Source organism: Taudactylus pleione, unplaced genomic scaffold (assembly GCF_031769625.1).
Source record: "Taudactylus pleione unplaced genomic scaffold, aTauple2 ptg000099l, whole genome shotgun sequence".
Taxonomy (NCBI): domain Eukaryota; kingdom Metazoa; phylum Chordata; class Amphibia; order Anura; family Myobatrachidae; genus Taudactylus; species Taudactylus pleione.
Genome location: NW_028284501.1, coordinates 2,500,669 through 2,526,894, shown reverse-complemented (window position 1 = coordinate 2,526,894; position 26,226 = coordinate 2,500,669). Strand labels below are relative to the sequence as shown.

The following is a 26,226-nucleotide window of genomic DNA, read 5'->3' as shown; positions in this document are numbered from 1 at the left end:
ATTATCGTGTATTTATGTATTTTTCTTAGTCAAGAACAGTGATGGCCATATATGGCCTCTTAGCCATTATATTTTCAATTGTTTGGTTGTTGTAGAGATTCTACAGCACATTATGTCTACATAGCAGGTAAATCTGTGATGGGTGCTAATGTCTTCTCACCAGTTTCCCTAGCAAGCCAACCACAGGTAACCTATTTGTGCTGAAGGAACATACCAGTGGTCTAGGCCCATCTGGTGATTTAAAGCTTTTGCCCCTGAAACTCACTCAACTTTTGAGATTGAAATGTATCTGCTAATAGCTATTGATTTTACTGTCCTGCTGTCAAGTGTAATACATATTGTAAAGCAATTCAAGACATTCAAGAAAAGAAATGCATCGAGTGCGTGCCAGGCGGGTACCCAGATATCTCACAGAAGAACAGATGCGACAACGAGTTGAATTGTGCAAGAGCACTGTTCAAATGTCAGAGAAGATAACAGATTTCCTGACATCAATTGTGATGTGTGATGAATCGTGGGTTCGTCATTATGATCCGGAATCCAAACAAAAGTCCAGTGTATGGAAACACGCGAATTCGCCTCCGCCCCAAATATTCTGTCCGATTCTTTCGGCATGTAACATCGTGCTTCTGCTGTTATTTGATGCGCACGGTATGATCCTATAGCAATGGGTTCCCCGTGGACAGACAATTACTGGTGACTACTAGGCAAACGCCCTGATAACCCATTTGCATGGAGCCATGAGGAAAAGACCACATTTGCTGAAGAAACAGTGGCTTTTGCTCCAAGACAATGCCCGACCACATGTTGCTGCTGTTGCATTGGCAGCACTGACTGAAATTAATGGGACAGCCCTCTAACACCCTCCATATAGCCCGGACTTAGCGCCCTGTGATTTCTGGGCATTCCCAACCCTGAAAAAACAATCGGCTGATGGAGATTTCCTGCCCTCTTTTCTTCATCTGCGACGGCCAGCTTGCTTTACCACATGGTCACTCAGCTGGCCAAGGATTATGCAGAGGATCCAATGCTGTGTCCAAGGATGCAGCTGGGATCATTAAAGCATGCAGGAGGCATGACGCTTCCTGTTGCATTATCGTACTAGCAAGGATGGAATTGCACTGCTGTTTGTGTGCGGCTTTGCAATTCCATTCTTTGCTGAAACAGGCCTGATATTCTGAATTAATAAAAGAAAATCAAATTTACGGTAATCCCTGTATATATTATAATGTATTATTGTTTTTTCTTATCTCTGATCTATTTTTATATTGAGATTGTTTGTATTTTATTACATAAAATGGAACACTACCTTTATTATTCTGCTTGTCTTTACAATACCAATAAAAATTGTTTAAAAAAAAAAAATACATACGGTAATCCTGAAATGTTTTAGATGGTACAGAAAACGTTATCCGGTCAACTTTTAGAAGGTCGACAGTCAGAATGTCAACAGGTTCAGAATGTCGACTTGGTCATTAGGTCGACAATCATTATGTAGACATGCATTTAGGTCGACATGGTTAAAATACCGACCCGTTCAGAATGTTGACATTTAACATGTCGCCACTAAAATGTCGACATGGGTTTTTGTTGACTTTTTAGAGTTAGGTTTAGGGGTTAGTGTTAGGCAAAAATATATATTTAAAAAAAGTGTCAACATTTTAACCATGTTGATCTTAATACATATCTACATATTAATGTTGACCTAATAACCATGTGGACAGCCTAAGTGTCGACATTCAGAACCTGTCGACACTCTAAATGTCAACCTTCTGACTGTCGACAAGTCATACAACACTCCGGAAAACGCACTTGTAAAAAAAAAAAACGCACTTAATGAATACAACATTTGGATGAGAAATTTTGTTTCACTAGTTAAATTTTGCATTAGGTGTCCCACCATAGCACAGAATGTATTGAGGAATGGTTCTAACGTAAAGGGACTCCCACTATACAGGGACTGGGGGAAAAAAGCATTTTTAAATGCACATTTCAAGATTTGTAAATATCTTCTAAAACAAACTTATAATCTATGTGCAACCATCTACTTTAAAAAAATCAAAACAAAAAAAAACAGGATAACACTGTTCTAGTAGCACAGCAACATCCTGGCAATACCTGAGGTGCACATTTCCTGTGTGATGGCGGTTTCTGGTTGTCTGCACAGTGCTGTGCACGGCAGCAGTTCCATAATGGCAGCTTGGTATGATGATATCTTAATGAAAACTTGCAGATATCTGGTATTTTACTTGAGCCTGAATAGAACGAATTATGTTGTTAATTTAATAGAGAAACTTAAGGTTGATGGATGTTTTCTAAGCTGTGCCAGAAGTCTCCAACCACCATCACAGTCAATGACATAAATGGAAAAAGAGTGTGTGAGAGAAATTCGGCTCTGCCACAGACCCAAGCTTCCCGGTTCAAGTGACTTAACAGCTTTCCAGGACAGAGAGTATGATGCATGAATTCAAAAATAGAACACTTATTCCTGATGATCACAAAGAATGGATTCATGTAAGCTTGCACAATATAGAAAAATAGCCATTTTAAAAAGGAAATAAAATATTAAAACCATTTATAAAACAATATCTTTAAGCTATTCTCCAGCGTTTGAAATTTCCAAATTATGACACAGGCACACCTCCTCTGAAGGGGCAGGTCCACATTACACTGGGCGTGACTGACCATGCAACATAGTCTAGCACTTCTCTAACTTCCTTCTTCCCTAGAAATCCCGCTTACCCTTCCCCTAAAAACACCCTTGAATTGCATTTGATGTGTGCGATATATTCTCACTGTGGTCAGGGGATATACTGTACTTCCAAAATTCCCGCAAGACAGGACAAACGTAACGACTGTGGAAAAGCAGGGCAGTGCCGATAAGTCGGGAGTGTCTAGCATAAAATAGAGACGGTTGGGATGTATACTGTAAAATGTGTTTAAAATGCAGACACACATCATGTACACATTCTAGGCCTTATTCAGAGTCAGATGTAATCACAAGCCGTGGCTTTTTTCAGACGCAACTTGCACTTTTCTGTACCGCCTATGCGCGTGTTTTTTCAGACTGCTGAACTTGCGACTGAATCTAATAGGGGGATGGGTTGGTGGCAAAAATGGGGGTGTAGTCGCAGCAGTTGGGGGGTCCAGACTCAGCCTAAGTACAGTAAAGGCAATTAGTTGAAAGTTGTGGACAAAATGGCCGCCAAAAAGTCACAAACGTAGTCATCTGGAGGGGTCTGACTTGCGGATGCTTCAACCCTGCTGTCAGTTGCATACTGATGATGATGACTGCGTTTGATTGGCTGCAAACATTTAAAACCCAATCATTTATGCTAAAACAGTAAAACTGCTGGAAGAGTGTTTTCAAAGTCACTTTAAACCTTGATGAACACTTGTTTTACACAAATAAATAATGTTTCAGACTTGCGAATGTGACTCTAAATACAGTCAGGTGCATAAATATTGGGACATTGACAGAATTTTCATATTTTGGCCTCTATTCACCACCACAATGGCTTTGAAATGAAACAAACAAGATGTGCTTTAACTGCAGACTTTCAGATTTAATTTGAGGGTAATTACATCCAAATCAGGTGAACGGTGTAGGAATTACAAATGGTTTCTATATGTGCCTCCCACTTTTTAAGGGGCCAAAAGTAATGGGACTATCAACTCAAAAGCTATTTCATGGACAGGTGTGGGATATTCCCACGTTATTTCATTATCAATTAAGCAGGTAAAAGATCTGGAGTTGATTCTAGGTGTGACATTTGCATTTGGAATCAGTTGCTGTCGACTCTCAATATGAGATCCAAAGAGCTGTCACTTTCAGTGAAGCAAGCCATCATTAGGCTGAAAAATCAAAACAAACCCATCAGAGAGATAGCAAAAACATTAGGTGTGGCCAAATCAACTGTTTGGAACATTCTTAAAAAGAAAGAATGCACCGGAGAGCTCAGTAACACCAAAAGACCCGGAAGACCACGGAAAACAACTGTGGTGGTTGACAGAAGAATTATTTCCCTGGTGAAGAAAAACACCTTCACAACAGTTGGCCAAATCAAGAACACTCTCCAGGAGGTAGGTGTATATGTGTCAAAGTCAACAATCAAGAGAAGACTTCACAAGAGTGAATATACAGGGTTCACCACAAGATGTAAACCATGGGTGAGCCTCAAAAACAGGAAGACCAGATTAGAGTTTGCCAAACAACATCTAAAAAAGCCATTACAGTTCTGGAACAACATCCTATGGACAGATGAGACAAAGATCAACTTGTACCAGAGTGATGGGAAGAGAAGAGTATGGAGAAGGAAAGGAACTGCTCATGATCCAAAACATACCACCTCATCAGTGAAGCATGGTGGTGGTGTCATGGCGTGGGCATGTATGGCGACCAATGGAACTTGTTCCCTTGTATTTATTGATGATGTAACTGCTGACAAAAACAGCAGAATAAATTCTGAAGTGTTTCGAGCAATATTATTTGCTCATATTCAGTCCAATGCTTCAGAACTCATTGGACGGCGCTTCACAGTGCAGATGGACAATGACCCGAAGCATACTGCAAAAGCAACCAAAGAGTTTTTTAAGGTTAAAAAGTGGAATGTTATGCAATGGCCAAGTCAATCCCCTGACCTGAATCCGATTGAGCATGCATTTCACTTGATGAAGACAAAACTGAAGGGAAAATGCCCCAAGAACAAGCATGAACTGAAGACATTTGCAGTAGAGGCCTGGCAGAGCATCACCAGGGATGAAACCCAGCGTCTGGTGATGTCTATGCGTTCCAGACTTCAGGCTGTAATTGCCTGCAAAGGATTTACAACAAAGTATTAAAAAGTGAAAGTTAGATTTACGATTGTTTAGTTTGTCCCATTACTTTTGGCCCCTTAAAAAGTGGGAGGCACATATAGAAACCGTTGTAATTCCTACACCGTTCACCTGATTTGGATGTAATTACCCTCAAATGAAATCTGAAAGTCTGTAGTTAAAGCACATCTTGTTTGTTTCATTTCAAAGCCATTGTGTTGGTGAATAGAGGCCAAAATATGAAAATTCTGTCAATGTCCCAATATTTATGCACCTGACTGTAGATGCAAAATTGTGACATTTTAAAAGTCGTATTTTACAATTGGATCCAACTGTATACACATTGTATACAAGCTATAGACCCACACAAAAGGCTTTACACATGCAACACAGTTCCATCTAGAGTTGCCACCTGTTACATTTTCTCCTGGGTAATCAGGTTGTCAGAATTCCTGGACAATATTCAGAATACGCTTCAGTTTTATGTGATCTGGAAAACCAGAGACATTTTAAAGTGATGCTGTCTTGATTTGCTTTTAAGTCCGTACTGTACATCAGGAGAGACAAAGCAAATTTAATATACCTAGGATTCAAATCAATCTGGAGCGATGCTGGTGATATGCCGTTGGGATGTCATATGAACTCTCATAACAATGGCACATCGCAACTTCAACACTGTGTATTTTACTCTACCTCTCACTCCCAGCAAAAGGTGGTAACCATTCATAAAATAGTTTTAACTGCTAGACTATATTAAAGCTCCACTAGCACCCACCAAAAGATTGGTTGAGCGGAAAGAACAATCCCAGTAACATTACAGCACTACTTCTATTATCTTATATATAATATTCATTGGTCTGTTTGTTTGTCTGTCTGGTAATGCATTCGGACACCCCTGCACCGATTGGAATGAAACCAATGCGAGGTGGTCCAGTTGGATCCTGGCCAGGTTTTAGGGGTGGTAAGGGTCCCAGTCTGACCTCCCGGGTGTACGCTGGGCAGAACATTGACATGGGGAGCCTGTTCTGAACCTTCCACTGGATGGATCTGGATGAAAACTTCACAGAGGGGTGGCAATTGGCCTGGGATGCCTAATGGAGTGGTTGGGGACCGTACTTTTTACTTCCCTTTCTCACTTAACATGACATATGGGTTTATATAATGAGTAAGGTCCAGATCACATGGGTCCTAGTTTTACATTTCAATTATAAACTATGCATTTCCCAAAGTATGCATCTTCCGTGTCATGTATTTAATCCATATCCATGTACTATTAAGGAGAATTCAATTAGCTGCGATAATACGTTTTCATGCGTTGGGGAAAATCCCTATTTTAAAGGTAAAAATTTCGGGACTTGGTTCAGAACCACTGGGACAACCTAGTGACTAATTAGGTAAAAATAATTTTTTAATTAGCTTAAATTGGCCAGTAATGACATGACATTTTTGGGGTGATAAAGTGCAGGAAAATGGTTTAATTGATGTTGGACAGGCATATGGGTGCTGTATGAAAAGTACTGGTGTTTTTAAGATTGAAGGTGGATGTTAGATGAGTATTTTTAAGGTTTAATAGTGTCTTTAAATGACGCAAATACATACTTAAGAGGCATTTTATGCACTCCCAATTTAGGTAAAACCTTTATTTTGCAGAAAAAAACACTTGCTTTTTTTATAATTTTTTCACTGTTTTAGAAAAATGCATATAACAGCCATTTAACACAATTTAAGAACCCCAAATACTTTTATTATGGCCACTACTACACTTCTATACTGGTCTCCTATATAAGTTTAAAAAAAACTGTAAGGTGGCTTTAGATAACACCAGAGGGATTTTAATCTCGCTGATAAAACCCTAAACGATTCTGAACTTTTCCTTTTGAAAAACGGTCTTAAATTTGCAGCGGTCACTAAACCCAATTTGTTCACATTGTTTGTGGACTTGAATAATTTTGTAAGCAATTTGAGCCATAAATGCTATTTTGCCCTAAAAAATCTGAAATATGAATATCTGGTGGGATCCCCCATTGTTTTGGATAAAGAAGACGTAATTTCTTTGGACCTTCTTGAATCTCTCGCAGGTGAATCAACTAATGAGGCTAATCCTATTATAGAAGACACTGACTATTCACTTGATACTATATCTGGACAGTACACAAAGGTATTCGATATTAGGAATGCACATTCCCCGAGATTCAAGAAATCCTCAGACTTTTATCCCCTACAATATCGTGGCCCCTATATAGAGAGCTTCAACAGCACGACCTTAGAAGACTTTAGACAATTGTTCCAGAAAGCCGACATTAGGAGTAATAGCAAAAATTTGACTAGGTCAGAAAGAACATCTTTGAAAAAGCTAATGAAGGATAAAGATCTGAGGGTGCAACAATCAGATAAAGGGGGAGGCCTAGTTATACAGAATACAAGTGATTACATAAATGAGGCTCTCCGACAATTATCTAATAATCACTTTTATTTAAAACTTACCTCAGACCCTACAAGTCATTTTCAGGCACAATTGTGCATCTTATTAAAGATAGCGGCCTCAGAAGGTGCGATATCCAAGGAGATTTATGATTTTCTGTTTATTTCTCACCCCACCACGCTCATTTATTATCATTTACCTAAACTTCACAAGCCACTGAGCACACCACCGGGTTATCCTATTATTTCGGGTATAGTGTCCCTCACTAGCAATTTGTCCTGCTATGTTGATGCACAGTTACAGGGTTATGTGACGTCCCTTGCATCGCATATTAAAGACACAACACATTTTTTAAATCTTATTAAATTGGTCAAATGGAAACAGTCTTACCAATTGCTAACGTGACGTTGAGTCTCTTTATACCAATAAACCACAAGAACAGGGTATACTTGCAGTGAAGTACTATTTGAGTAATGATCCGGAAATACAGGTGACATCACGTGACTTTATCCTTAATAGTATTAGGTTCATACTTGAGCACAATTATTTTTTCATTTGATTCCCAATTTTATTTACATACACCTGGTACTGCCATGGGAATCAGATTCGCCACGAGTTTCGACAACCTATACATGGGATGGTTTGAGGACCAGTATGTGTGGGGCGGTGATTTCGAGGCGTACCTGGTTCTCTATGGCAGATACATAGACGATTTATTTTTCATTATCGATGGGGATAATCACATCATCACTAATTTTATTGAACTCTCTGAAATAGGAATATTTTTGGTTTGAAATTCACGAGCACTTACAGTGCACAAACAATAAACTTCTTGTATATCGCACTTACCATTCATGAAGACGAGATTCATACAGCCACTTATATCAAACAAGTAGACTGTGGTAGCTATCTCAATTATTCCAGTGGTCACTACAGACCCTGGAAGGAAAATATTCCCAAGGGTCAGTTTCCGGATTCAGTCCCAAAATCTATATGAAGCATTTGTCTGTCAAGGTTACCCCCACCCACTATTGGACAGAAAATTTAAGGAAGTAGACATTTTAGATAGAACCACATTATTTCAGATTAAGCCCACAAATGTATCATTAAACATCAATCGTCTTGATTTAGACAAACATTCCCTTTATTACACAATTTAATTCCTCTGCAAAGGCAATCAAAAACATCACACTAATCTCCCTCCCTTTCCTACAAATGCATCCCACCTCTCTTGCTTATTGATCACTCCCTTCCACTCTTGCCTCCAAGATCTTGCCCGTGCTGCTCTCTACCTCTGGTACTCTCTCCCTCTCCGACTCTCCACCTCTCTACAAATCTTCAAACGGGCTCTCAAGACTCACTACTTCAAAGCCTTCTCATCCTAACCTGCTGCTCACATGCTTCTTCCTGACTGTCTACCCTATCTGTGTCACCCCTGTCTGTCTCCCCCCCCTATAGAATGTAAGCTCTCATGAGCAGGGCCCTCTTCCCTTATTTGCTTTTCCTTCTCTCACTCATATGATCATCTACTCAAAACTCTCCACAAGGGCACTTTACACTTGGTAGCTGACGCCCTACTGCTTTTTTGAGTGTTATGATCGCTGCAGCAATGTTTATAAACAATGTTCTTATTCTGTATTGTCTTGTACTGTAAGTTGCTGTTTTACGAGTTTGCTCATTTGTTAATGTACTTTGTGAGGCGCTGCGGAACACTTGTGGCGCCATATAAATAAAGGATAATAATAATAAAAATATTATCACAAAAAAAATCAATATTATTAAAATCAGATAAATTACTAGGTTCAACTATGGATAAATAGAGTAGTCTTTAGGAAGGCTCCAAGTCTGAAACAGAAATTAGCATCAAGTTTGTTTAACAAAAGGGAAGATAGTATGCAGGCATCCAGTACAACAAACATGTCATGATTTCCTCCAAAACCATTGGGGTTTTACAAATGTGGGAATACCAGATGTCTGACATGTAAGTTCTCAGCAAATAAGACAACAGAAATAATTTCATTTAAGACAAAAGAGAAATTTCCTATAAACCGTTTTTTAAACTGTAAATCATCCTATGTGATCTATGTAATTCAATGCAAATGCGGACTACAGTATGTCGGAAGGACAACGCATCCTTTACATATTCGATTTACTGAACATAGACGGAATGTTCTCAATAAATTTAGGAATCACAACCTTTCTCGTCATATGAACCATTGCCAGACTGATCCCCTTGAAAGTTTAACTATCAGGACTATAGAACAGATCCATCGTACTAAGAGGGGAGGAGATAGATACCAGTTATTGTGTAAGAGGGAGGCCTTTTGGATCTTTCAACTGGTCACCTTGGTTCCACATGGTCTCAATGATACTGTGGATCTGAATTACATTTGATGATCCACACTCCCAGCTAGCCGGGACGCGACGTCGGTCACAGGTCCCTATCGGTCACGACCTGGGCCCTTCTGGGAACTAGTCATCAGGTTGCTTGGTGTTGCTACAAGTTTGATCATTGCTTGTTCCTTCATCAACCACCATTGAGTCATTAGACCCATTAAATGAATTATGGGTACTGTTCTGAGTCATTTGTTTAGTGTAATCAAGATGCCTTTGACCATTTGCATTTGGTGTACTATATATGTTGTCCCTATTCTTAATTTTCACTATTAGCGCCATTAGTTGTTTTTTTTTTCTTAACTGTGCATCTTATGTGTGTATAATTGTATATATGTATACTTATATATATCTTTACATATGTGTGTATATATATATTTATTTCTGGTCGTTTCCCATGTGAGGAATTGTCTGTGATAGACAATGAATTAAATGTATCAAATCAAAATATGAAATAATTATGAATAGAATATAGTTTATCCTGTTAGTAGAACTGTCCGACCAGTAGGGTTTTCTGTGATATTATATGTATGTTGTAATCTACAAGAAAAGAGAAAGAAAGCAAACTTAGGATCTATTGTGATTCAAATATATTTTGAAATCATAGTATTTCTCCGTTTGGAGTAGGGATGTGCAGGCTCGGATTAGTCCGAGCCTGAACATCCCTAGTTTGTAGGCACTTATTAAGTTTTATATCAATGATTTTACTAAAGGAATGTAATTTTGTTTACTATGTGCATAACTCTAGTAATTGCACCAGAACACTCTATTGGAAGTGCTTTACAGACAACCAAGAAGTAGTAGCAATCCACACAGACTCCCTGCACAGCCGTGTTTCTCCCTTCCATAGAGGAAGATTACAGCCCAGAGGTCCTCACGCAGCGGGACACTTGGCGGCTTGCGTTCTGTATATGACCCTTTCTTGAATACACGCTCGAGACATCTGCACCAGCGTGTCTTAAGAAATACCCACAGCAGCAGTCTTGAATTGACTGGGACCCCAGGAATCTAATTCCGTCTTCCTAGACAGTCCCTCAGTGTCACGGCTGGCCACCGCTGATCAGGGACAACAGGCATGATATCAGGTAATATAGAGTTTTTACACATATTTTTTAAGCCTGTTTTTTAAGATATGCTGCTTTGAGTGGGGCTGCACGCTTTGTACCTTTGCAGACGTACAGCACTGACAGTGTTTTGAATCTACATCATCAGTGACTGTGTTTACATTTAACTGGAGACTGCATGCTTTGCTCAATAATATTAACTGTGACACTTTTCATTACTTATTATTTGTGACTGGGTCTATACATAATTGGAGACCACACGCTTTGCTTACTAACAGCACCTGCTATTACGCTGGATTTATAACATCTGCCCAAGTCAGAGATTTGTTGGTCAACATTAATTTCAACAGGGTAATTCTGTGTGATCATTTGCTCTATCAGATCTGTCTTGGTGGATTAATTTTCTACATATTTTTTTATATTTTTTTATTTATTTATGATCAGTTGCGCCTCACTGGTCTGGTATGTTTTATATTGTTTATTGTAAATGCTGATTATGCATGTTTTACTATGATTCTTTTTCTTCATTCATCATTAATTTTATATTCAAGTAATATATTCTCTACCTAGCGCTCCCTTTCTCTTTCTTAGATGTTCCTATATAAGTTTGCCTTTTTTTGGTGGTACAGACAGATTCCCCCATTTTCCCCTATGCTTTTCGTGGCTAAAACCTGCAAAAATTATCGCACGAATGTCTCAAGGCGACTTTGCTAATTTCATTGTGCAAAATACTGGTGTGCGCATACATTAGAAAAGTGACATTAATGGGCTAACAGATCAAAACAAAATCGCACTAAAGTTATCAAATTATCGCGGCCAATTGAATTCCCCCCGTTTGTATCATTACATGTTTTGGGGGCTATTTTCCACCGGAGAGGGATATTCAGATCCAGCCTGGCAGCCTATACTTGCACATGCGCAGCTGGTAAGTCGAGCACAGACCCGGCAGTAAAGTGATAGCGTAATTTTTTTATTCTTCACCAGGTCTGAGCCACTGTCCTATCAAAAGAAATTCAATAGCCACAAAAAAAGTTATTATTTCTTATTGCTGCTATATGTGAAAATAAGAAATGACAGTTTACGGAGCCCAGTCCCTTAGTGCTTTATGCTGTTTGTAGCTGTAGCTGAGACACGATTGTCATAGGAATCAATGATCCCAGCTTAATTTTTAAATACATAAAAAGTCATTATCTGTAAATGACATCTTCTGGAGCATTTTCTTTAGATCTGGGGACATTTTTTATATATATTTTTTAAGGTGGAGTAAGTTAGTGTATGAATGTAGGGACTGAAAATGGCGTGGGGTAAAAACATACTGTAGCACTAGACTATAGCTAATTACCTACACAGTCTGACACCTTTGCACTGCAGATTGGGACCTCTATGGAACACTCACACAATCTCAAATTTGTTTTTTTTTTTATTCCCACACAGCGAGCAGAAAACCTGCAGCATTATCCAAACCCCCGGAATGCAATCCCAAGTGGGAAAATAGAAAAAAGCCAGGATCTAGTTTTCTAAAAATGTTATGCGTTGTTGCAGCTGCCTGTGAGTTTTATTACAGTGCTGGCTGATTCCATTGGTCATAGCCAGGAGAATGTTCTTGAAATATAACACACACCTCTATACCATTGTTCTCTTTCAAAAGTGTGTCTGACATGCAGGATTTATTGCAGCTGATCCATTCAACAATATGCATATTTTCTTCATTTAAAAAGGAAAAGGTAAGAATTAAGGAAAGAACAGCTAACCCAAGAACTCAGACATAAAACGTATACACATGCATACAGATTTGTCCAATAGATAATTAGAAAAACAGCGCTGTGAAAATGAATAAAATGTATCCACAGATTAATAAAATGTAGTAAAACATATATGTCAGCACTCAGGTAACAAATATGAAATGCATAGAAGACGTCACATTAAAGACATATCAATACAAAATATGTAACAGCAGTAACAGGAATTGTATCCAAATCCCCACAGCTCCACAAAGTAACTAATTAAAACCTCACAGCTGCGTCCAGCTGAAAAAGAATGTCTCTGTGTGTAAATTAATGGTAGATCCACACACTTATTGAATATGCTTGGTGTTTTTGTTAAAAAATGAAAAAATATATTTTAAAAAAATCACCTTATAGGAGCCGTACTCACTTAGGGCCTGATTCAAACCCACTCACAAGCGGGTTGATGGTCCCCCACTGCACATGCACATGCCGGCGTGTGCATGCGCGAGACCCGGCCAGCGACGGGAGCTCCGTCGCTACGGGTCTTGCACCAAAACAGGGCAGCTGTCGATTGTGATTGACAACTTGCCCCGTTTTGGAGGCGGGCAGGGGTGGTGGCTGGCCAAACTGAGGCATTCCCGAAGAAGCGCCTGCCGTTTGGGGGCGGCCCCACTGACATCACGAGTGATGTCAGTGGTGAGCTTCTGGCTCTATCACTGGAGCTTGCGGGAACGAGACCCTACCACAAGGGTCTCGTCGCAAGCCACGATGGTCATGACCATCGCGACCATCACCTGGGCGCTTGCTAAAGCTGTGGGTGGTCACCCACAGCTTAGCGAGCGGCCAGGAGGCCGTCTTTAAAAAAAACAGGTACGCCCTGATTCAGAGCGAGCGCTCTCAAAGAGCGTCCGGCTTTGAATCAGGCCCTTAGTGCATTGTTCAAGTGGCCACCAGAATAGTAGTAAATCTCCAGCAGAGGCATACCTGTTCTATTCACAGCTGATATAGCTGGTCAGCAATATGGCGAGCTCAGTCAATTGCCGGTATCTGTAGTCCACCGAAAAACAGCCTCCTCAATGCGGCAGCCAACATACATTGCTGTTTAGCTTTGTAGAGTCATCTCCATAAGGAGAAGGCGACAGGTGGCTAGTGGAGCGGCATACAGAATTGTCCACATACATTTATCCTCCGTGAGCTACAAGTTGCGTTACACATAACGCAAGCGCCATGCAACTTTTTCCCTTACAGTACGTCTTATTCACAAAGTGATGTGAATAGGACACACAGGCAGCTCCCGCTGATTAAATTGATATGCGGCGTGCCTGTTTTCTGTGTGCAACTGTGATTATATCTGCATGCCAATTGCTATGTTACAGAATCAGTGGCAAGGTAGCCAGTGGCATGTCGTGAATATGTAAATGCCATCACAAAGCCACGCCCATCTCAGTGAAATCATGTCAACAAATCATAGCGAGCTCTTCTCTTCATACCTCTCCTATGCATTTCCCAGATGGCAGCTATGAAAACTGTGATTAACTTCCAGTCTTCACTTTTGGGGATGATTTACAAAAGCTAAAAGTTTTGTGGACCTGTATTAACTACCAACGCCCGGTCATATTTATATATAAAAAAAAATATATATTTTCAGTTTAACCAGATCAGTTTATGGAAAGTGAACATAAGTCTGCCAAGGTACATTCAAATCTGATTTAATAAATCATCCGATCCCCATAATTTTATCAATAATGGCACATATTCCCAACATGACTTGATCTCTATTATTTTTGTAAACTGCATTCATCTATAGCACTGTGCCAGTGTATTTGCACAAAGCATAATATCTACAGGGTCCACCTTCAGTGATTTCCTCGTGCACCATCACCAGAGGGGAGGTTCAGGGAGAGAAGAAAGCCAACCCCACCTTGTGCTGCAGTATGATTGAAGTGTTTGGTGTGATCACTCCCAAGCTATTTGGAGTTTACTGAGGTTGATGGGGCTTCATGTTGTAAATTCTCCACTCGCTTGATGATGCGATCATCAATCCTTAATCTAGAGATTTCCATTGATGGCTCTGCCATCAATGGTGTTAAAATCATTGGTTAGAAACCATCAATGTTTGAGCCATTGATGGATTAAATTGCACATGCTCATACTGCAGCTCCATTAGGTATCAGTACTCTCCCATCGACGTACACCATTGGTGGTCTCCCATCAATGGTAAATCTAATCACCATCGCCATCAGGCCATCAATGGTTGCTCATCATCGATGGTTGATGGCCAACCCTACCTGGGTCACCTCTACTTTTTCTAATATGCCTTCACAACTCCAGGATACAAGTTAGGAAAGCAGACAAGTATGGATATACATATTGTTGTCAAATAGTGGCTTTACTTTATGTGGATGTTTCCTTCATTTTGATAGTCATCTGCAATCCACATGCATGCAGTGTGACTACATTGTAGCCATTATAAGCGTGCTTCCAATACAGCAATACTGCATGTATCTGTGGGTGCTTTAATATGGCTGGTCAGGTAAAACCCAGGTGCAGACAGTACTGTAGTTATTTGTCCTGAATGGAGAGGAAACCATCCAGCTTTTCTTCATTTCTCACAATCACTTTGTTTGGTAAGTGAAAGTTTCTGAAGCCTTACAAGGAGGGGAAAATGTGATTAACATTCCAGTCTCATTGTTATGTAAAACCTGTGTTCTCCCTGATTGATTTGTTTTGGCCATAATCTTCTGTCACTGGGGAACTGTGGTGAAACTATAGTTCTATCTGACCATCTGGAATGAGGAAATCCCCTTCCCTCCAGCATGGATCTGTCTGATTGGTTTTTGGCTTTTGTCTGCAGCTATCCTGTTCATTTATACAGTACACACAGTTAATATCTGACATACTATGAAGATTTCAGGTATTACCCAGGCTAAATGCAGTTCATATAGAGAAAAGTTTAATAGATTTGTAATGAAAAAATAAAACCTAATATGTGGTCTCAATCTTGCCATTATGGGCTCTATTTATAAAACTTTGAAGAGCCAAATTGCGCAGGAAAACAGGAGGGGTTTGTTACCATACGTCGCACCATACGTCAAACCTGTTACCTCCAATAATAACTTATTCAAGTTATGGAAGGGGTCCATGTCTAAGGGGTGTGGTCATCCACCATAGGGGGTGTGACCAGCCACCACAGTTGCTTGGCTAACTATTAGACAATTAGTGGTGGAGTTTCTATAAAAAAAACAAAAACTGATTGTGCTCAACAAGGTAACTGACCCTCCAAGAGAATAACAGTGTACAATTTAGTGCACAGTCTGGAACATGACCTCTAGAGGAGGAGGTGGGGCTCTCAGGCAGTGGGTTAACTTGAGATGTTTTAGTTGTATTGAGAGATCCCTACATATACAAATAATGTGCTTGTGGTACATTTCTACGGTCGTGTGATCAGCGGTGTTCCATAGATTGTACAGTGGCTCCTTCACCCACCACTTGTCCTGAGGTCACGGAGTCCAGCGTGCACAGATTGCTGCCGGCATTGCGTTTGATACGGCAATACCATTCAAAATAAAACAAGGAGTGTTTTGCTTTCAATAGTGTTACCCTTTTACATTTTGTAAATTCAGCACACAAAGTAGAGAAAAAATAATGAATTTAGCAAAAGTTGCAGCGTTGGATTCGCACAGTGAATGAAGCCATTTTATACGCTAGAGCAGTTTTGTTGTTGATCATGCCTTGTATTGTTTCCAAAATAATATTATTTAGTACAAAATTCCTTAAGCTTAAATGCATCTTTCTTATGTATCTGTCTCTGTCAGTTTAGTACAAATACTTCCATGTCTATGACTTTTCAATCTTCTACTAGGATACTGTTACATGAAACCTTTGTTCTCTGTGTAAAGTATTGCTATTAACCCTAAAATTGCTAACCTCTGTCCATGCGCTTGACCTCTTGTTCTAGAGTTTCTGTTATAACACAGCAAGTGTACGAGTGCTTTGAGGAGGGGGCCATTGTAGAACACCAGTTAAGCCCGGAAGTGCAGTAACTGGTTGCAGATGTCTCCTTTCTATACTTTAGATGTCCTGCCTAATTAAACCACTCTCATCTACTGCAGTACAATTTTTTACACCATTAAAGTTTATATTCTTATAACGTAACAATGAAAACACATTGGGACTGAGCCAGATTTGCCCATAAGAAGGATCTCACAATTCTCAGTAACTACACATGGTGTCGTACACATCTCAGCAGGATATTCACTTGTGGCTACATGTGTGTAACTTGGTGGCAACAAGACGCTCGCACTTGGGATAGGTTTTCCGTGGGCATGTATTAAGAATGGTGGGCTATAGAGCTAACCAGGGGTCTGACCGGTCTCTGGCACCATGTATAGGGCTGGTGCTAGTGTGCGCCATGGGATGCAACCACATCCCCTGTTTGGGGATGTGTTTGTCCTATAGCACACTATGGGGTAGGTTTAATATGTCTCGGTTGGTTAAAGCTGATGATGATCAGCAGCTTTGACCGATGGATTTAAAACAGCAACAGAAAGAAATGCTAAAGCAACCTGACAGCATTTAGTTCTATTGCTACTTTAAATCCATCATTCAAACCCACCATTGGAGTCTATGGCAAACCGCGGCAGAGTAAATATAATCCTATTACTTTGTATCAGGAAAATGACCATAAGTTATTCTCTGACGTGAGTAAAACTTTGGGAAGCACAGTCTCTGAGGCACTTCTTGGTAAGGTGGCTCCAGAGACAATGTTCTGCCAACAAACAATGTACTTATTTACAGCCTTCCTGTTTTTGGTAATAAATAAATCACTGGATTACTGTTTAAAAATGTGTAGATAGCTTTATATGGAACAAAACTGCAAAAGGTCCAAAGAATCACTATGGGCCTGATTCAGAGCCGGACGCAATTAGCGCTCGCTCGTCCAGAAAATATTGGTGGATATTCAAATGAACCGTTCGCTCTTTGCGGTCTGTTCACGCCTCTAGGTCTGAACGAGCGAACAAAACATGTGGTTGTTTTTTGGAAAAATACGCCCCCTGGCCGCTCGCATCCTACGTCATGTCCGCTATTTATTAGATTAATCGAGTACACCGAACAGGGTATGAGCTGCTCGCTATTCTTGTGGTTGGTTTTTGCTACCACAATTTTGCGAGCAGTTCTGGCTTAAAAAAAACCCAGTGACGTGGTCAATGACGCTGGTGTTTTAATTATGCGCACCCATAAAACGCCCGTTTTGACCTTTAACCACGCCTGCGATCGGATCTCCACTCCCCGTTTTCAAGCACCTTCCCCTGTTACCACCCACATACGCCTCATTCTGTCACTCAAAATAGCAGGCATTCGCTATTTTGCGAGCACACGATTTTCGGCCGCACTGACTGGTTCGCGCATGCGTATAACGATCCGTACGCATGCGCAGTTGGGCAAACATCGCTCGGAGCGAACGAGCTGCCGCTTACGAGTGGCTCTGAATCAGGCCCTATGTTCCAAGGTGTGCAGAAGAATTAGGCCTTCCTGGTCTGTGGGGCTATCACCAAGATTCCAGGTGGATTGTATATAGGTAGTAGGGTAGATAAGTGTTTGTATTAGGTTAGGAAAAGTATAATATGAAGTAATATTATGGTTTTTTTTTTGCCTTTTTTATTAAGGTTTTGATTTTATGTAATTATTTATTTACATTTTATGTATTTATTATTATTATACTTGTTGCAAGTTTTAATAAAACGAAGCATGACCAAGATTCCAGGTTTTGTTATTAAGTCATTTAAATTGTTATAATATGCAAGAAATATTCTGGCTACTGAGAAATCCCAATATGACAAATGTAAAGTGCTTGGAGGCCCGTTGGAATTTTTTATATATATATATATATATATATATATATATATATATAAACATTATTCATTATTATTATTATTATTACTATTAATATTATAGCCACGTGTATATCCAGGGCTTTCTGTTCTTATGCTGGGTACACAATTAAATGACGGATTGGTTAGCAGAACGATCCACCGTCTGAGCGACCGTTTGTATGCTATACACACTTACCAATCGGCCGCTCAATATGTCTGGCCTGACATCACAACTGGGCGGGCATTTACATTTGACCACTCAGATGGGATGTCAGCGTCAGCGGTCCCTGCAGCTAGTGTAAGGGCGGTCGGCATGGCCCCCGTACACACGGCATCAGCGGTGCTGCAGGGCCGACCTGATATGTCTGTGAACGAACAAATGATATATCGACAAGTGTGTACCTAGTTTATAGCTATAAGAGCCCCAGGAGGGAATCGGTATGATTTACCGCCGGATCCATGCTCGGCGGTTGGAATCCCCACAGCGGCATCCCGGCAGAGGAGGAAATCCCGATCGTCAAAGGTAAGTATATACTAACCTATTTCTACTCCCTAACCTTCCCTTAGGGGTGCCTAACCCTAACCTTCCCCCTCAGTGCCTAACCCTAATCCCCCCTCCTAGTGCCTAAACTTAACCCCCCCTTCCCCGCCGTCTAAACCTAAGTCCCCCGGGGGGTGCCTAACCCTAAGTCCCCCCCCCCCGCGCAGCTATCCGCACTCGGTGCCCGGCGTCCCTTCGATCGGGATGCCGGGCTTCGGGCTCCCGGCGTATGTCTAATGACAGGCGTCGGCATATCGACGCCTGTCTTTAGACCCTTGCCGGGATATGACAGTCGGGAAGCCGGCTGTCGGGATTAGGTTCGCCGGCTTCCCAACTGCATACCCCCTAGGAGGCAATCTGGGTGGAAAAATAGACTTGCAGACATTGAAGGATGATTCGGATAGTTTTGTGCTGGGTTCAGAGAGACTTACAGCCACCAGACAGATATCTAACTGAGGTTCCACCCAGATTTCCCTCCTTGTATTTCAGAGGCTGTAGGACAAAGGGCTTATGTAAATATATTTGATGGAACTATATTGTGATGGACTAGAGATTTATTAGAAAAATTGGTTATTATTATATAACACCAAAGGTCCCTGGCATTTTATCCATGTACAGTGTATTTATGGTGGAATAAATATTAGATGTCATTATGTTTAAAGAAAAGCTAGTCAGTATTTTGTTAATATATCACTCACAATTCACCAGACCATGGTTTTGTCGCTCCATTAGACTCTGAGGGCCTGATTCAGAGGTGCAGGCTATATGCGTGCGCTCGCTTTGAATCAGGGCGTCCCTATTTTTTTTTAAATCCGGCCTCCAGGCCGCTCGCACAGCTGTGAGGCATTGCGAGGAAACCCTTGTGGTAAGGTCTCAGTACTCGCAATGCCAACTGGACTTCCAGCTCTAATAGAGCTGGAAGTCCACTACTGACATCACGAGTGATGTCAGTAGGGCTGCCCACAAACGGCAGGCGTTTCTTCGGGAATGCCTCAGTTTGTTCAGCCACCCCACCCTACCCGCCTACAAAATGGGGCGAACTGTCGATCAACGTCGACAACCGCCCCATTTTGCTGCAAGCTCCGGAGCGAGTGAAGGTCTCACTCCCTCCGGGGCTTGCCACGCTGCGCGTGCGCACTGGGCCACCATCGACCCGCTTGCGAGCGCTATGCGCTCTCGAGCGGGTTTGAATCAGGCCCTGAGTACATAGAGATGTCCTCTGCTGCATGAAATTAGGATTACACTGATGGGTGTAGTCAGAACTTTGCGGGCCCTATAGCAACATTTTGAAGGACCCCCTCCCCAATGCTTCTAGATTAGAAAGACCCCTCTCTCCACAATGGTTGTTAATTTTATGCCCCATAATAGTGCCCTAGTTAATTGTATGCCCCGTAGTAATGCTCTAGTTCACTTTATGCCCCACAGAGGATGCCCTTGGTCACATTATACCACACAGTGCCCCCAGACCATATTATCTCATGTTGTATTCCCCCAGTTCACAGTATGCCACATTGTAGTGCTGCCAGTACACTTTCCGCCACACAGTGCCTCCAGTTCTGATTATGCCACACAGGGAGCGGGGACCGACCATCTCTTGTCTGAGGGGGATATTTTTACTGCAGAAAATTCCACTTTGAATGGAGAGCTACTTAATTTCGGAACACCCACCCTTTCTGGGACAGTCCTAATCTGGCTGTACTCAAGGCGAAGCCTATTCACGACAGTGCCGGGCTCGCTGACTGTCCCAGCTGTGTCTGTGAAAGTGAAACAGGAGTGTGAGAGATGGTTCATATCAGTGTGGAGCTTTACAAAGAGGCAGAGACAGAGATCACTACTGAGGAGTCCCCCTTTTCTGGCCGGGCAACAGGCCTGACCCAGTTCCATAACAGGCAATTTTGGGAATTTGGAAGGCAACTATATGAGAGGGACTGTGGCCCCCTAAGCCTCTGTGCCCCGTAACAGTGGCACCCCCTGCACCCACTATAGCTACACCCATGGTTAATTGCTCTAACTGCTCTACACTACACTCAAGCATTCACAAGCCTGGGTCTCAGTGGAGGCAATGATAACAGGACATATAGGTTTGTACTATGTTGAGATGTGAATCCTCATTGATTTAAAGATGGGTATCTTAGATTAGAAATTTGTAAGGATACGTTATAATTAATATACTCCCTTATTTGCCAACTCTATTTTTAAAACATATACTTCTGCTCATGGGCGTATCTATTATGAGTGCAGGGTGTGCGGGGCACACAGGCCCCTAGGACCGGGGTGGCCTACACCGCAAACCCTGCACCCATATTTTTAATACTTACCTCTCCGGAGACCCACGGCGACGCTATCAGCGCAGTAAAAATCGCCAGGAAAATGGCTGCTGCGCCATTTTCCGGGTGGCCTGCGCATGCGCAGTAGACTCTGGGCACAGACTAGTGCCCAGAGTCTACTGCTGTGGTGCTGCACTCAGTACGTTGCCAGCCGTCGGAGAGAGAGAGGAGGGGGCCCCTGACGGAGACTGCACATGGGCCTCCTCCTCTCTTAATATGCCCCTGCTTCCGTTAGTACCACCCTTCCCAGCCATATTATCCTTACACCTCTCAAAATTAATTAACGAGATTTTAAACAAATGAAAATGAGCTGTCATAAAACTGAAACTAAACTGGAAGTGCACATATTTGTTGTAATTGTTTTGCACCTGTGACCAAAGAGATTACTAAAGTCAACAGATACATAATGTAGCTTTTGTTACGTTCCATCATTGTGAAACACTTTCGTAACTGACACTCCTTTTTTTGGGTGGGATCTGGAAAATGGTGCACCAAAACACTGAACTATGGAATGTCTTCTTGTGTGTGACAAGAGTCACGGCCATGGCAACCTAATGATTTATGAAGAAGAGCAGCTGTCACAGCAACATATTCTAAAGCAAATTTTCTCAATTATCTGAAAATTTTATTTTGTAGGTTTAGGCATACTGTGACTCAACTGCTCTTGTGTCATGCTTCGACTTGTAGTTCCAAACATCTGGAGGGCAAAAGGTAGCATACGACTGTACTTAATTATTGAATAAAATATAAAATATATGGCAAAAAAAATGCAAGTTTAAGCGATGAATATAAAATACAGTTGTACATATATTAAGCATGTTTTATAACTGTAGATTAATGAAAGTGTCTTCAAATGGAATCTTGTCATAGGTGGAACTAGTAGAGGTAAATACGTCCCCTATACACTGTATACATGCCCTGGTGGTAATAGACTGTGCATCTAACAGCTTATCTCAACCCCTAAAGAACTCGTTCTTTGCTTATAGCACTCTCACATACACACACATCCTTCTGGCGGCATCTGCAGTAAACAGGATTCTACAAAGAGTACATGCACTAAGCCAGGGTGGTCTAAATAATAGCCTGCTTGCAAAATAAACCCTAAAAGGCTCCTTAGCTCCATGTTTTTTGACAACCACCATAAACTAGTGTGGTTTAATTTTTTAATAGTACACGGACCACAAGCAAGTAGTGATATATGATGTATAAATGGTCCCCATGTAATTATTATTAGGACATCACTATATTAGGCCATTTGGCACAGAGAATGCTGACTTGTATACTGTCATTATAATACAGGGCAGGCAAATAAGATTTAGTTGCAGCACAGAAGATGCTCAGAATTTAAATTCAGGGAAAACTGAAAATATATATATTTTTAAACTCCTTTTTAAAAAAAATAAATAAATCATGCTTGAGGGTACATTAACTAAAGTGAGAGATTTTAGAAGTGGAGATGTTGCCCATGGAAACCAATCAGATTCTACTTAACATTTAACTAGCACCTTCTAGAAGATAATATCTAGAATCTGATTGGTTGCTATGGGCAACATCTCCACTTCTAAAAACTCTCGCTGTAGTAAATTTACCCCTTGGTGACAACTACTCTTATATGTTTCTCAGGATACAAGTATTATCCCCACACAACGGGGCTGATTCTGATTGGGAAGCAAGTGGCAATGGGGACGGTTCTCACGGATTACAGCATACTGCACATGCTCCAAAGAAAGAAATCGCCACCTGCACGTGCACCAAACCAGACATAAGCACATGGACGAAGTTCGCTATTGCATACAGATTGATCGTCCTTCCACAGACCACACTATCCATGAAATGGGCATTTCTGGGCACAATATTACTGGAAGGCCAGTAATATTGTGCATAGGGTAGGTGATGACACTGACAATACATAGACAGTGACAATAAGTTGGTGCTGAAAATAATTCAGAACTGACAATATTAATTAACACAAGCTAACGTCTAAACAGGAAATAAAGTTCTAAATTGGGTAATGCCAATATTAACCAGATGTTACCATTATAAAGACACCCTGGCATACTGAATACAGAATCAGAGGGTGTCTTAAGTAGAAACTGCATAAGTAGAAGTGTGGGGGCTTAGTGACCTAGAGTTTAAACAAAGGGTTAAGTGGATCTGTTTGATATCCTGTAAACACAGAAGTGAGAATCACCCATTGTAACATAATCATATTTAAAATAGCTGGAATTATCTGATATTATTTGTGAAATTTAAGAAAGTCCATGAAATGCTGATATCATCACATTACTGCCATTAATTGTTCTAATTATTTGGTAATGAGCTATAAATACAATTACACAGAGTTGCTGGGTTTTTTATGTGTTATCAGTAATATTTCTATAACCATTAAGGAGACTATTTTGTATTCTCAGTTGTAGCAGTAAATGAGTCCGTCCTGCCAACAGAATTCAGTCTTTGCTCCTTGCACACACTCAGTACTCCGTACTATAACACTTGCTCACATCAATTCATAGAGGAAAAATATTTATGTAGAAACTAGAGACCTTTAATACAAACTAATCACGACAAAACCTCAAGTGATGAAAAGGAGAGTGTATGGGACATGAGTCCTACTCCTTAGTGATGAAAAGGAGAGTGTATGGGACATGAGTCCTACTCCTTAGTGATGAAAAGGAGAGTGTATGGGACATGAGTCCTACTCCTTAGTGATGAAAAGGAGAGTGTATGGGACATGAGTCCTACTCCTTAGTGATGAAAAGGAGAGTGTATGGGACATGAGTCCTACTCCTTAGTGATGAAAAGGAGAGTGTATGGGACATGAGTCCTACTCCTTAGTGATGAAAAGGAGAGTGTATGGGACATGAGTCCTTAGTGATGGATGTACAGACATCAGAAGGAAAAGACTCACTGGTTTCACTGATGCTACTTTACAGTCTCAGCAAAGTGCCATCACCCGGCAATGTAACTCCCCAGGACTGGGCATAGAAGAGCCCATTCCCACAAGTGGCAGCAGCCAAGATCGATGAGGGATCGCTTATGTTACAGGGAGATCAGAGAAGGATGCCCTGCTTTTCCAGCACAGTGTATGCAATGACAGATATGTGCCCAGTCAGATGCTGTCACTTACCCTAGAGATGGTCAGAGGAGTGCTGAAGTCCTTCCCCCCTACCAACCTAAATCCCCAGGGTGAGGGGCCACTGAGAGTGACTGTCTGTGCCATGGTGTAGTGCAAGTATCCCAACTGTTGCAGAGCTTTCTGCTCGGCACTGCTCAGCCACCAGACTGCTCTGCTACTCAGCCTCCTGCCCAGGGTCCTGCTGCAGATCCCAGCTGACGTCACGGGGGCGTGCCCTGACTCCTCCGTTACTAGGTAACCTGTGCTTCGGGTTCAGACGCTCACCTCTCCAGCAGCTGCAGGGGCACTTACAAAAATATAAAAGATACAAAAAAGATGAAACACTCACATACATTACATACATACATATAGTGAAATATAGTGAGTAACTGAAACAGTTTGCAATGCAAAGCTCACTTTACTAATATCTTTCTTGAAGGCTACAAGTAATTAAACCCAAAATTGAAAACTCTCTTATACTTTTGTAACTTGGGATATGGCATTCTCTGTCTTATGCAGCTTCTTACCTCTCAGGCATGTACAGGACAACAGGCTCTGCATCCTCTGTGAAATCAGCGGATACCCCCAGCACATTGCTTCCAGCCGCAGGATGCAAAAGTTTTTGCCAGCTCCAGCCCTATACTGTAACAGAATGCTGGCTAAACGGGCGGCTATACAGCGCCCTGAGAGGAGAAAAGTTGTGCCATTCCGAGATGACAGTGTTTCCCTGCAGCAGCTTCCTGGGACATCCATCTTACAGCCCACAGAAGAGAGAGTGCCACCTGGTGGTCAAAAATCACTTTTTAGAAAATGCATGTAGCCATAGGGATCATTGGGCCTGATTCACTACGGATCGCAATACGCACGCAGTTCATTTTTATCCATAGCAATTGCAACATAAGGACTCCCACTTTACCTACACGCACATCCGTAATGGTTAGCAAGACTGTGAAAACATTGGTACAATCGAGTAACATTGGACCCATACACACAGTTAAGGTAGGTCAGACCTCACTCAGGAATTGCTTACCTCAGCGCACGCTAAGAGGCCTCAGGCTGCATATTGTATCGCAGTGGATTAGACATATTGAGTCTTCATTATCCAGTCCTGTGAGTGCCGCTACTGTTTGCATATTGTACATTGGTTTCCACACCTTTTGAGGGCACCCAGGCCAGTTTTTTCCTTACAGCGGAGTGCCGGCGTGACAGCCCAAGAATGGATGCCGGTAATACAGCCAGTGGCGGGCTGGGCCGGGGGGCAGGGTGCCATGTGCCCCACGGGCCGCAGCGTCATACGGGCCGCGGGCAGTCTGTGTCACTGTGTGTTTGCTGTAATCAGTAATAGTAGTAGCAGTAGTAATAATAGTAGTATTAGTAAAGTAATCGTAGTAGTAGCAGTAGTAATAATATCAGTCGTACTAGTAGTAGTAGTAATAGAAGTAGAAGCAGTAGTAGTAATAGTAGAAGTAATGTAGTATTAACAGTAGGAGTAGTATAAGTAAAAGTAGTAGCAATAGTAGAAGTAATAGTAGTAATAGTAAAGTAACAGCAGTAGAAGTAATAGCAGTAGTAGTAGGAGTAGTAGTATATGTAAAAGTAGTAGTAGTAGTAGTAATAGTTAAGTAACAGCAGTAGTAGTAGAAGTAATAGTAGTAGCAGTAGTACTAATAGTAGTAAAGTAATAATAGTAGTAGTAATAGTAGTAGCAGCAGTAGAAATAATATCAGTAGTAGCAATAGTAGTAGTAGCAGTAGTAGTAATAGTAGAAGTAATAGTTAAGTAACAGCAGTAGTAGTAGAAGTAAAAGTTAAGTAAAAGCAGTAGTAGAAGTAATAGTAGTAGCAATAGTAATATCAGTAGTACTAGTAGTAGCAGTAGAAGCAGCAGTAGTAAGAGAACAAGTAATTTAGTAGTAGTACTAGTAGGAGCTGTAGTAATAATAGTAGCA

General features: G+C 41.2%; 1 protein-coding gene across 1 annotated transcript in view; it reads right to left on the bottom strand.

The window, feature by feature from the left end:
• PDLIM4 (PDZ and LIM domain 4) overlaps window positions 1-24,864 on the bottom strand; it is a 214,283-nt gene extending 189,419 nt beyond the window's left edge. Inside the window, exons 1-2 of the mRNA XM_088470386.1 lie at window positions 24,806-24,864; window positions 24,291-24,585 (exon numbers count right to left, since the gene is read on the bottom strand). Of these exons, the coding sequence (XP_088326512.1) occupies window positions 24,291-24,383 (93 nt within the window). The 5' untranslated portion in view covers window positions 24,384-24,585; window positions 24,806-24,864. The remainder of the gene's footprint in view (window positions 1-24,290; window positions 24,586-24,805) is intronic.
• Between the last annotated feature and the right edge of the window lie 1,362 nt (window positions 24,865-26,226).